The 14,447-nt window shown below is 44.9% G+C and overlaps 1 protein-coding gene across 1 annotated transcript in view; it reads right to left on the reverse strand.

The window, feature by feature from the left end:
• Positions 1 to 3,346: 3,346 nt before the first annotated feature.
• AXL (AXL receptor tyrosine kinase) overlaps positions 3,347 to 14,447 on the reverse strand; it is a 120,863-nt gene continuing 109,762 nt past the window's right edge. The window contains exon 20 of the mRNA XM_069746639.1: positions 3,347 to 7,502. Within this exon, the coding sequence (XP_069602740.1) occupies positions 7,091 to 7,502 (412 nt within the window). The 3' untranslated portion in view covers positions 3,347 to 7,090. The remainder of the gene's footprint in view (positions 7,503 to 14,447) is intronic.

The raw sequence follows: 14,447 nt of genomic DNA on the forward strand, positions 1-14,447 counted from the left end.
CTTAGCATGTGGTATTTCCTCTTCAGCACCGACAATACATTCCGCCTTGCAAAAGGATCTGTCCAGGACATGAGAAAGGTCTTCTTCTAACCCATCCACTACAGCTGTAATATGGTGTTCACCAAGCACAGCCCATGGTCAGAAGTGGTGGCATTGGGTAGAACATTAGAACTACGACTGGAATATGGTGATCACCAAGCACAGCCCATGGTCAGAAGTGGCACTGGGTAGATCATTAGAACTACGGTTGGAATATGGTGATCACCAAGCACAGCCCATGGTCAGAAGTGGCACTGGGTAGATCATTAGAACTACGGCTAGGATATGGTGATCACCAAGCACAGCCCAAGGTCAGAAGTGGCACTGGGTAGATCATTAGAACTCTGACTGGAATATGGTGATCACCAAGCACAGCCCATGGTCAGAAGTGGCACTGGTAGATAATTAGAACTATGACTGGAATATGGTCATCACCAAGCACAGCCCATGGTCAGAAGTGGCACTGGTAGATAATTAGAACTATGACTGGAATATGGTGATCACCAAGCACAGCCCATGGTCAGAAGTGGCACTGGGTAGATAATTAGAACTACGGCTGGAATATGGTGATCACCAAGCACAGTCCATGGTCAGAAGTGGCACTGGGTAGATAATTAGAACTACGGCTGGAATATGGTGATCACCAAGCACAGCCCATAGTCAGAAGTGGCACTGGGTAGATCATTAGAACTACGGCTGGAATATGGTGATCACCAAGCACAGCCCATGGTCAGAAGTGGCACTGGGTAGATCATTAGAACTACGGCTGGAATATGGTGATCACCAAGCACTGTCCATGGTCAGAAGTGGCACTGGGTAGATAATTAGAACTACGGCTGGAATATGGTGATCACCAAGCACAGCCCATGGTCAGAAGTGGCACTGGGTAGATAATTAGAACTACGGCTGGAATATGGTGATCACCAAGCACAGCCCATGGTCAGAAGTGGCACTGGTAGATCATTAGAACTACGGCTAGAATATGGTGATCACCAAGCACAGTTCATGGTCAGAAGTGGCACTGGGTAGATAATTAGAACTATGGGTGGATTATGGTGATCACCAAGCACAGCCCATGGTCAGATGTGGCACTGGGTAGATAATTAGAACTACGGCTGGAATATGGTGATCACCAAGCACAGCCCATGGCCAGAAGTGGCACTGGTAGATCAGTAGAACTACGGCTAGAATAAATGGTGATCACCAAACACAGTCCATGGTCAGAAGTGGCACTGGGTAGATCACTAGAACTACGGTTGGAATATGGTGATTGCTAAGCACAGCTTATGGTCAGACGTGGCACTGGGTAGATAATTAGAACTACAGCTGGAATATGGTGATCACCAAGCACAGCCCATGGTCAGAAGTGGCACCGGGTAGATCATTAGAGCAATGGCTGGAATATGGTGATCACCAAGCACAGCCCATGGTCAGAAGTGGCACCGGGTAGATCATTAGAACTACGGCTGGAATATGGTGATCACCAAGCACAGCCCATGGTCATAAGTGGACCTGGTAGATCATTAGAACTACGGCTGGAATATGGTGATCACCAAGCACATCCCATGGTCAGAAGTGGCACTGGGTAGATAATTAGAACTACGGCTAGAATATGGTGATCACCAAGCACAGTCCATGGTCAGAAGTGGCACTGGGTAGATAATTAGAACTACGGCTGGAATATGGTGATCACCAAGCACAGCCCATAGTCAGAAGTGGCACTGGGTAGATCATTAGAACTACGGCTGGAATATGGTGATCACCAAGCACAGCCCATGGTCAGAAGTGGCACTGGGTAGATCATTAGAACTACGGCTGGAATATGGTGATCACCAAGCACTGTCCATGGTCAGAAGTGGCACTGGGTAGATAATTAGAACTACGGCTGGAATATGGTGACCACCAAGCACAGCCCATGGTCAGAAGTGGCACTGGGTAGATAATTAGAACTACGGCTGGAATATGGTGATCACCAAGCACAGCCCATGGTCAGAAGTGGCACTGGTAGATCATTAGAACTACGGCTAGAATATGGTGATCACCAAGCACAGTTCATGGTCAGAAGTGGCACTGGGTAGATAATTAGAACTATGGGTGGATTATGGTGATCACCAAGCACAGCCCATGGTCAGACGTGGCACTGGGTAGATAATTAGTACTACGGCTGGAATATGGTGATCACCAAGCACAGCCCATGGCCAGAAGTGGCACTGGTAGATCAGTAGAACTACGGCTAGAATAAATGGTGATCACCAAACACAGTCCATGGTCAGAAGTGGCACTGGGTAGATCACTTGAACTACGGTTGGAATATGGTGATTGCTAAGCACAGCTTATGGTCAGACATGGCACTGGGTAGATAATTAGAACTACAGCTGGAATATGGTGATCACCAAGCACAGCCCATGGTCAGAAGTGGCACCGGGTAGATCATTAGAGCAATGGCTGGAATATGGTGATCACCAAGCACAGCCCATGGTCAGAAGTGGCACCGGGTAGATCATTAGAACTACGGCTGGAATATGGTGATCACCAAGCACAGCCCATGGTCATAAGTGGACCTGGTAGATCATTAGAACTACGGCTGGAATATGGTGATCACCAAGCACAGCCGATGGTCAGAAGTGGCACTGGGTAGATAATTAGAACTACGGCTAGAATATGGTGATCACCAAGCACAGCCCATGGTCAGAAGTGGCACTGGGTAGACCATTAGAACTACGGCTGGAATATGGTGATCACCAAGCACAGTCCATGGTCAGAAGTGGCACTGGTAGATAATTAGAACTATGACTGGAATATGGTGATCACCAAGCACAGCCCATGGTCAGAAGTGGCACTGGGTAGATAATTAGAACTACGGCTGGAATATGGTGATCACCAAGCACAGTCCATGGTCAGAAGTGGCACTGGTAGATAATTAGAACTATGACTGGAATATGGTGATCACCAAGCACAGCCCATGGTCAGAAGTGGCACTGGGTAGATAATTAGAACTACGGCTGGAATATGGTGATCACCAAGCACAGTCCATGGTCAGAAGTGGCACTGGGTAGATAATTAGAACTACGGCTGGAATATGGTGATCACCAAGCACAGCCCATAGTCAGAAGTGGCACTGGGTAGATCATTAGAACTACGGCTGGAATATGGTGATCACCAAGCAGAGCCCATGGTCAGAAGTGGCACTGGGTAGATCATTAGAACTACGGCTGGAATATGGTGATTACCAAGCACTGTCCATGGTCAGAAGTGGCACTGGGTAGATAATTAGAACTACGGCTGGAATATGGTGATCACCAAGCACAGCCCATGGTCAGAAGTGGCACTGGGTAGATAATTAGAACTACGGCTGGAATATGGTGATCACCAAGCACAGCCCATGGTCAGAAGTGGCACTGGTAGATCATTAGAACTACGGCTAGAATATGGTGATCACCAAGCACAGTCCATGGTCAGACGTGGCACTGGGTAGATAATTAGAACTACGGCTGGAATATGGTGATCACCAAGCACAGCCCATGGCCAGAAGTGGCACTGGTAGATCAGTAGAACTACGGCTAGAATAAATGGTGATCACCAAACACAGTCCATGGTCAGAAGTGGCACTGGGTAGATCACTAGAACTACGGTTGGAATATGGTGATTGCTAAGCACAGCTTATGGTCAGACGTGGCACTGGGTAGGTAATTAGAACTACAGCTGGAATATGGTGATCACCAAGCACAGCCCATGGTCAGAAGTGGCACCGGGTAGATCATTAGAGCAATGGCTGGAATATGGTAATCACCAAGCACAGCCCATGGTCAGAAGTGGCACCGGGTAGATCATTAGAACTACGGCTGGAATATGGTGATCACCAAGCACAGCCCATGGTCATAAGTGGACCTGGTAGATCATTAGAACTACGGCTGGAATATGGTGATCACCAAGCACAGCCCATGGTCAGAAGTGGCACTGGGTAGATAATTAGAACTACGGCTAGAATATGGTGATCACCAAGCACAGCCCATGGTCAGAAGTGGCACTGGGTAGACCATTAGAACTACGGCTGGAATATGGTGATCACCAAACGCAGCCCATGGTCAGAAGTGGCACTGGGTAGATAATTAGAACTACGGCTAGAATAAATGGTGATCACCAAGCACAGCCCATGGTCATAAGTGGCACTGGGTAGATAATTAGAACTACGGCTGGAATATGGTGATCACCAAACGCAGCCCATGGTCAGAAGTGGCACTGTAGACCATTGGACAACCCCTGAAGTAATGAAGAAAGGTAATAGACACAAGTAGTAAAGAAAATATCGGAAGAGTGCACGGGAGTGCGGCAGTGACAACTAGCTGGTGCTACATACACTTCAAACACAAAAAATGTTAACAACATACAGTATACGGTAGAATTCACCCTTCTAACAGAGAGTGCTAAAATCAGTAAGGATTTAAAGATACATGGACACCATCCCTTTTACTGCAGGGTACCATAGCTGAAGTGGCCATGCAATTAAATCTCACATTTCAGGGTCACCCCAAATGCAATATACGATAACACACAGTGGCGTATAAATAATAACGCTAAAAAAAGGGAATTCTAAAAACACCAAAATGTTTTGTTTTGGAAAAATGTTAATGCCCCTTTTTTATTTTGTAAGAAAATAAATTTCGTATCCATCTTATGAAGGAAGATTTTTACTGTGCTAATTCTTACGTTGAATATTTTAATATGGTTGTGATATTTTCACAAAATAACCTTACCTGTGCTAAAATACAGCATATTGATGAAGAGGGGGAGATCTGATGGGCCAACCCTAGATAATTTAATTTGGTTGGGTTAGGTGAACCTCAGGTGGCAAATATAACATCTGTTGACCTATAACTGTACTTATCTATCTTTAGTCCCTTTTACCCATCTTGGCCTAAAAAGGGCCTAAAAAGAACTATTTGGTATCTACGAGAAGGGCAAAACTATTGAAGACCCGTGACAGGTGGGGACCCTGCTGAACATTTACATCGGACCTACAAGCTTCAGTTGACAGTACTGAGCATAGCGTCACGCTCCATGAGGAGCTGCATGATAATACTGATAATCACCTGATCCAAAAAAAAAAGAAGATCTTGACCCCTAGAAGGGTTGTGGTACACGGAGCGGCCGTCGTCCCATGCAACCAGTTTTTTTCGAGTCCCCTTTTCTCTTTCGTTTGGATTTATGATCCAGAAAAGAACCTTGATCATTGGGTTTGTTCAGTTGGTACAATTGTATTTTTTTATCATAAGTTCCTTATGGGAATGAAGATAAATCACTTGACCCACTGAACTAGAGTGAAAAATGTTCTAAAGTGCTGCTTGTAGATTTCACATATTTTCTGTACATACTGTATAATAGAGAATCTCTTATCCATGAACATCCATGTCCAAATTATGGGATTAGTCATGCCTCTGGGCAATTAGCTATAGGGAGTGCACAGGTATCGGTCACAGCCGAGATCTGGAGCCCAAGATATCCCGATGGCCTCTAAGTCTATTTATTATTATAAATGGCACATAGTTAGTAGGGACCCAGATTTAGTTCTGCCATAAAAGGTCTTAATATGGGCCTCCAAGGCCACCATACTTAATTCTGAGTCCTATCAGCCTCCTGGTCTTGCCTCCAGTAGACCGGTGATGAACATATCTGAGAAAATTTAACCAGGAACCATATTTCCCTTGAATTGCTCTTAGGTCTATAGCTGGTCTGTGCTCGTAGTTGTAAAAAGCCTTCAGAGATTTGTAAGGACATAATTAGGAGAGTTATTTACTTATATCTTGTTAGTTTGGCTTGGTACCTAATGAAAATAAAATACACAAATAGGTCTAAACACATCATTGGACGTTAAAAGGGTTGTACAAGATCAGAAAAACATGGCGGGTTTCTTCTAAAAAGAGTGCTACCCCTGTCCACAGGTTGTCCATAGTATTGCAGATTAGTACCACTGATTTTGACAGCCAAGTTACAAAACCACACACAACCCATGGACAGGTGGCAGTATTTTTGTCAAACAGCAGTGGAATCCTCTACAACCCCTCGAGTAAAAATTTTCTACAATTATAGCCTCAGGGCTCCAAAATGTATACCTTTTCTAAACGATCGACAAATTTGATGTACCTGGAGAACAATACTGTAAAATAAATGGAAATGCAAGGTGTACCGCACACACAAGTAGAAAGTAGGGAGATTCCATATGTTTGCATTAAGTACTATGCTTTAGTTGAAAACGCGAAAGAAAAGCTCATTTTATTTTTTGTAGCAATGGGAATGTCCTGTTTTATCTGAGTCTACAATAAAGTTTTTGAAAAATTTTTTTATCCAAAAAATGGTTGGTTTCTCCTTACTTTCTAATTCATTGTTACCACTGAGCGCGAGTGATTTTGTTATCCGAGCCAAGGATCGCTGGCAACTTTGACTTGGATGAGCTGGTTCACAACTTCTTTCATATAACTCTTACACACCCTTAGGGAACTAATAAATTTTGTAAAAAAAAATATGACTTTTTCGTCCACATTACAGTTCATTGATTCAGGTTTCCTTTGACCGCGGCACAGAAGAGATATTTTAGTTGAGTCGTAGAACCTCAAGCTCAAGAAACTGAAAGTCATCAATTTTATGCGCCACGAAATAAAAAAGTGTAAAGCCTCCATCTCTCCTCAGTAACATTTCATCGTATGTTGAGTTCACGTATTATCAGGATGCTCCAAGTTTCTCTACAATTTTTACATAGTTCATTGTATGACAATATATAAGGCTTGTGAAGCCAACGTCAAGGCAGTACTCTCATGACTATCTAGCCATCCTTCATTTTATGCCATAAAGCCTAGGGCATTCTGTTATTATTACCAGTATTGTTCATCAGCACTGAAATTGTTGAAAAGTTGGAAGACCAAGGACATTTTTTACTAAGGCAATGCCTTAGTATTGAAATGGAATGTTCAGACAGTTGTTTAAGGTAGAATTATTTCACCTAAGTCAACTCCGGATGTCTTGAAGAAATATTTCAGAAAGATTGAGCTTGTGCTTATTATCTGGACCCTTGTCCAGCCAAGAGCTCTTCCAAAGTCCCTTCTTCTAAAGCAGAACTGTACCGTGGATGGTCTGTGGACACATTTGTGAGGAGTCTTGTGGCTTCACGACTGGGACAGATCACGTACCGGTTGGTGTTCTCGGGTTGATGGACCTCGACTGTGACTGGGGTGGCTTTTGAAAATATGTCATCGCCAAAATCCTTTGCATCCAAACCACCCACAGCTCCAAGTTCACCATCATCGCTAAAGGAAGAGGAAAGGGGCTCTTCCATGTTGACATATAGAATTTCTTCGGGGTCTTTGGCCGGTGGTAAATTCTTAAGAATTATCTCCAGTTCTGTATGGAGCGTTTCAAAAGTTGGCCGATCCTTGGAATTTAGCTGCCAACAACTAGCCATCAACTCGTACCTAGAAGAAGATAAAATGCGCTGATCACCAAAAGAAAGTCTGAAAGTAATTTATCAAGTGAGGAAAGTTTTAAATGACATAAAATGGTTTCGCAGCCCATTATACAAATAAGGGTAAAGACTAACGAGCGAATATACTCGTTACTCGAGATTTCTCGAGCACGCTCGGGTGTCCTCCGAGTATTTTTTAGTGCTCGGAGATTTAGTTTTCATCGCCGCAGCTGAATGATTTACATCTGTTAGCCACCATAAGTACATGTGGGGGTTGCCTGGTTGCTAGGGAATCCCCACATGTAATCAAGCTGGCTAACAGATGTAAATCATTCAGCTGAGGTGAAGAAAACTAAATCTCCGAGTACTAAAAAATACTCGGAGGACCCCCGAGCGTGCTCGGGAAATCTCGAGTAACGAGTATATTCGCTCATCACTAGTAAAGACCTGATCAGACAATGAGTCAGTCAAGTTTGTGCGATTACTGCAAAGGAAAAAGAAATTGAATTTCCTCATGTACTTTTTGAAGCATATTTTTTTACATTTTTGCCAGCGACAAATGACAACATGGAAGGGTTGAAAAATAAATGTCCACACTATCCTGTGGCTCTAAAGTCAGCACGAAAACAACATGCATGACTCCATTCTCATAGTTCTCAGAGGAGTTTTCAGGACCGTAATTAGGATACGACATCGATGTTTGATTAGTGGTGGCCCAACCTCTGGGGCTTCAGCCCACAAGGGCATTGTGTCGAATGAGCAGTAATTGCCTTGAATAAAAGCCACTTATTATAGTCTGAGGTTTTCCGACCCCAAAGCATAATAGGACAAATGAGCCAGGAAGGTGTTAAAAAAAATCATACTCACCTACCTTGTTGCCTATCCCTGCCGCTGGACCTCACCATCAGTCCTCCACTGGATTCTTATGTCCCCGCTTTGCCCCAGCCATAGTCTCCCCTTCACTAACATTTCTAGCACTGCTTACACCTAGACATGTGGGGCAGCATATAAATGTGCACCATGGTCTAGCCGGAGATGAAAGAGCTGCTAAAGAGTAAAGCGAAGGCAGGTGCCAGGGTAGATCAAGGACTTAGGAAGCTTGTGCATGATCAGCAGGTAGCTTAGGTGGCAGGGACAGGTGTGGGGCTAGGTGAACATGTTTTTTATTGTTTTTATCCCTTTCCCGGTCCATGTGATTCTAGAAAAATGGCAGCAAAGTGGTTACCATTTTGCATCCCCCAAAAATTCACTTGCAGTGAACAGAAGCTGTTTTTTTCTGCTCTGAGCTCTCCTGACACCAAAGAATGGCAGATGATCCAGGAAGGTGTTAAAATTATCACTTAGCCCATCTTCTGTCTCCACAACCACCCTTCCTCCACTGGTTTTCTAGGTGTCACCTCCGCTTCAGTGCTGGTCTCCTCTTTACTCTGTGACAGCACTTCCAGCACCGCCTATGCCTTGATGTATGTTCTGATGTCATAATATGTGAAGCAGCTTATATCATGCTGTCAGAACGGTTCCCTGAAAAATGCCCACAGGAAAATTGCCCACATGAAAAATGCCCACAGGAAAAATGCCCACACAGGAAATTGCCCACACAGAAAATTGTCCACACGGAAAATTGCATACAGAGCATCTTACCTATAATTCTATATTATTCTTCTGCCATGCAGAGCATCTCACGTATACCTGCATACTATCCCCCTGTCCTGCAGAGCATTTAACCTAGATCTCTTTGCTATTCTCTGTCCTGCAGAGCATCTCACCTATAATTATTTATTATTTTTCTGCCCTGCAGAGCATCTCATGTATACATGCATATACTATCCCACTGTCCTACAGAGCATTTAACCTATAATTCAGCCTATGGGCAATTTTCTGTGGACATTCTTTACCTTGCACCTCATATATCATGGATCTGAAACTTTGTGATGCTGCAATTGGCAATTTTCCATGTGGGCAATTTTCCGTGTGGGCAATTTTCCATGTGGGCAATTTTCCATGTGGGCAATTTTCCGTGTGGGCAATTTTCCGTGTGGGCAAATTTCCATGTGGGCAATTTTTCATGTGGGCAATTTTCCATGTAGGCAATTTTCCTGTGGGCAATTTTCCTGTGGGCATTTTTCCTGTGCGCATTTTTCCTGGTGGGCCTTATTAGTGTATAATTGATAGGCATAGTTTAGGATATGGTTAAATGTTTGGGACCAGCCCAGGATAGGAGATTGAAAAGTCAAGTAAAATAGGGAAACGTTTCCTGGTTTAGTAAGTGAGAGGTTTGTGTCAAGATCAAGTTCAAGCTGGAGTGGGCTGGAGGCATGTGGAGGACATATCCTTCTGGCAGCATGTGATCATACCAAATTTTCTGCCGACATCCCTTTAATATCTGGAGCCTATTGCCCGAACTAGTAACTGGGAAGTGTGCCTTAATCCATTCCATACAGAGGAAGCCGGATGGAAAACCGCATGAGGGAAATGTAAGGGATCTCGAGGGTGCTGTGGGGCCGGACAGGAAATCCTTGGGGCTGACCAGAGGATCAAGCATAGGGATAGTCCAAACTGAAGGTAAGCAAAAGCTTGAGATGTACTGTGTTGATGAAGCTGGAGGGTGCTGTGCCCGAAACTGTGTGTCAAAGGGACTCTGTCACCTGAATTTGGCGGCACTGGTTTTGGGTCATATGGGCGGAGTTTTCGGGTGTTTGATTCACCCTTTCCTTACCCGCTGGCTGCATGCTGGCTGCAATATTGGATTGAAGTTCATTCTCTGTCGTCCATAGTACACGCCTGCGCAAAGCAATCTTGCCTTGTGCAGGCGTGTACTATGGAGGACAGAGAATGAACTTCAATCCAATATTGCAGCCAGCATGCAGCCAGCGGGTAAGGAAAGGGTGAATCAAACACCCGAAAACTCCGCCCATATGACCCAAAACCAGTCCCGCCAAATTCAGGTGACAGGTTCCCTTTAAAGACTGTTGTATCTGAACTGTCCAGTAAAGGTGAACTTTTTAAAGTGACCTGGGTGTCCCCTGATGTACAGGGCTGATCCTGAAACTGAGGACATGGATGCAGCGAAGGCCTCCGGCCTACAAGTGACTGCAAAGCAAACTTCACAGCACAAAACATATGGACTGGGACACTGTTTGTTTGTGTTGGCAGATATGCAACAGATACAGACTTATTTGTCTGCAGGAGGAGTTTACACTTTTCTGACAGTAGATGGCGATGTTGTTACTGTTATATGCTTAGTTGAATGTAATGCATATACTTTTTGTACTTTGGTTTCACTTTCTCTCTAGTAAAAGGTCCTTCAGACTTCCTGTTATGCTGTATTAAGAAGCTGATGTGTGTACCTCATGTTCTGGGAAGATAAAAGTTGAATTACCCCATATAATCTACTCTTACAAGTTTCTTCTGCGACCAAACTGTGCAACAGTTTGTGGGGTGCCATGGTGTGGCCTTGGGCACCTTACACATCCTTAGTTGTTCCTTTCTGAGCTTATATTCCCCACCATTCGCTGCATGTTGGGCATCAGTATAATGATCTGAAACTTTTATGCACATTTTTGTTACTCCGGCAGAATATCGGGTTAAACAGAGGCACAAACACATTCCTCCACACATCATGTGGTTTAGACTTCAAAGGTTTCTGTCGGGAATCTCTTGTCAGATGTCCTAGATGTCTTATGCAACGGGAAGTGGTTTAATGTCTTTCAGATCAAGAATGAAACAATTTCCCATTCTGGTTCAATATCATAGTGGATGGCAAGCAGGGATTAGAGGCAAGTTCATGATTATGCAATGGGAAGCTATTATGTAAGGGAATAATCACAACTTGATGACAATAAATGGAAGAAAATTGAATTTGAATTAAAGAAGCACCGCTCCTCATCCTCCTCCTTCCATCAAAGTTTTTATGCCCATAATATATTGCAGTCATCAAGTTATACAGCACTGTGTATTTACAATTGCTCATTTTATCTTTCTACTCAACTAATTCTTCTCTTTTTTCTGCTCATGTAGAAACAGGAAGTCTCTTTTGCCTGCATTTATCATTCCCCTTTTCACCTCCTCCCTCTACCAGGGACTATTGCATCGACTCATGACTCATGCAGGGAGAATTGACTTCTGTTTCTTCATTATTAGGCTATGTGCACACGTTGCAGATTTTCGGATCCGCAGTGTTTTTTTCCGCAGCAGTTTTCCGTGAGGTGTACAGTACCATGTAAACCTATGGAAAACCAAATCTGCAACATGTGCACATAGCCTAAGGATTCAACTAGTCAGTTTGTAATCGCGTGATATCATTGATCTAATGGAAAAGAGAAGAATTAACTGGCAAGAAAGGCAAAATGAGCAATTGTAAGCACCCAGTGCTATATAATGTGATGACTGCCATATATTTAGAGAATACAAATTTTGATGAGAGGAGGAGTGCTACTTTAAAAAAAATGTAGTAGAGATTATAAAAAAATGAGTAAATTATTAAAAATGAAAACATTTGGTACTTCATTTCCTATGGAACCATGGGGAAAGGCATAAAGACAGGGGCATAACTACCACGGTTGCAGTGGTTGCCACTGCGACTGGGCCTGGCGGGTCAGGAGCCCGACGGATCAGATGCACGCCGACACCAGCAAAAATTTAAATCTGTTGCCGCGCAGGAGATTCCTCCCACACGGCAACAGACAGACCTGCCGTCCAGGACATGAAACATGAAGAGTCCAGGCTTACAGCGACTTCTCTTGTAAGGTTTCTGTTCCTGTCCAGCGGACATAACAAACACATGGAGCCGGAAGAGCAGGCACCTGGCCAGGAGTGAGTGATGGCCCCTCCTCTCCCTGCCCCGGACACCTTGAGGAAAGTTTCACAAGTTGCCCCCGCAACTGTCGTTACAGCAGAGCAAAGGGGAACAGGGCTGAGCTGACAACAAAGCTGTGCCACCGGGAAGTAAAGTGAGAGGTGCATCGGTAATGAGCGCACAGGCTGTGTAACGCTCACACACTCAGCAGGTGAGAGCAGAGCGGAGAGGGCACCATCTGCTGCTCACACAGCGTAGTGCAGCCCCTGGGTCCAGTGTCTGGTGCCCTCATGCCATGTTTATGAAACCCCTGTGTGCCACACTCTGGTGGTCCTGGCACATGCTGACCCTATTGCTCTATATCTTGTGGTAGGTGATGAGTTCTAGGTTCCTTTTTCCACCATCGCCACTTTTCTCACTTGGGCTGGGGATGACTTATTGTAACTCATTCTCTTTTAGATGTTTCAATAGGGTGGGCCCATGGTAACCTACATCTGACCTCCACACAGTTACATATGTGGGATTGCAAGGTTCCCACTGATCTCTAGACTAGGGGTCCTCATACACAGGGCAGCCCATGGAGAAGAGTGATTAGTTACCTCCTTCAGTCCCATAGACATTGGTATAGCGGTAGCGCACAAGAGACCACTGCTCCATTCAATGACCGCCGCTCCATTCTAATCAACATCAGACTGGTCATCTGGAAATACTGGTAAATGCCAGATAGGTGGTCTGGCGGTGGGCCGCATCGGCCCACAACACTCTTAATATTATATGGAGGACTATGGGGGTGCATATTACTTCTTATATGATCCCCATGACTTCTATGTAAGCCCCTGATTAGTATAATGGTTTATTTTTTTTATACGCTGCTCAAAAAAATAAAGGGAATAAAGAGCAGAATATAACTCCAAGTAAATCAAACTTCTGTGAAATCAAACTGTCCACTTAGGAAGCAACACTGATTGACAATCAATTTCACATGCTGTTGTGCAAATGGAATAGACAACAGATGGAAATTATTGGCAATTATCAAGACACCCTCAATAAAGGAGTGGTTCTGCAGGTGGGGACCACAGACCAAATCTCAGTACCAATGCTTTCTGGCTAATGTTTTGCTCACTTTTGAATGTTGTTTGTGCTTTTACACTCGTGGTAGCATGAGACGGATTCTACAACCCACACAAGTGGCTCAGGTAGTGCAGTTCATCCAGGATGGCACATCAATGCGAGCTGTGGCAAGAAGGTTTGCTGTGTCTGTCAGCGTAGTGTCCAGAGCTGGAGGCGCTACCAGGAGACAGGCCAGTACACCAGGAGATGTGGAGGGGGCCGTAGGAGGGCAACAACCCAGCAGCAGGACCGCTACTTCAGCCTTTGTGCAAGGAGGAACAGGAGGAGCACTGCCAGAGCCCTGCAAAATGACCTCCAGCAGGCCACAAATGTGCATGTGTCTGCGCAAACAGTTAGAAACCGACTCCATGAGGATGGTCTGAGTGCCCGATGTCCACAGATGGGGGTTGTGCTCACAGCCCAACACCATGCAGGACGCTTGGCATTTGCCACAGAACACCAGGATTGGCAAATTCACCACTGGCGCCCTGTGCTCTTCACAGATGAAAGCAGGTTCACACTGAGCACATGTGACAGACGTGACAGAGTCTGGAGACGCTGTGGAGAGCAATCTGCTGCCTGCAACATCCTTCAGCATGACCAGTTTGGCAGTGGGTCAGAAATGGTGTGGGGTGGCATTTCTTTGGAGGGCCGCACAGCCCTTCATGTGCTCGCCAGAGGTAGCCTGACTGCCATTAGGTACCGAGAGGAGATCCTCAGACCCCTTGTGAGACCATATGCTGGTGTGGTTGGTGTTATGAACAGGTGATTCAGAACCACAATGGACCAAGTGGTTAAGAGCACACAAGTGACCTGTTTAGTTATTAAATAGGACGAGCTCTGAGACGTGGGAACTCTGCTGACCGCAATCCCTGATCCTATCATACCACACTAAAGGTAGCCGTGGAGCGCTCCTGACCAGAACCTAGGCGCCTCGTCACAGCCTGAGAAACTAGCTAGCCCTGAAGATAGAAAAATAAGCCTACCTTGCCTCAGAGAAATTCCCCAAAGGAAAAGGCAGCCCCCCACATATAATGACTGTGAGTAAGA

Source organism: Ranitomeya imitator, chromosome 2, assembly GCF_032444005.1.
Source record: "Ranitomeya imitator isolate aRanImi1 chromosome 2, aRanImi1.pri, whole genome shotgun sequence".
NCBI classification, from domain to species: Eukaryota; Metazoa; Chordata; class Amphibia; order Anura; family Dendrobatidae; genus Ranitomeya; species Ranitomeya imitator.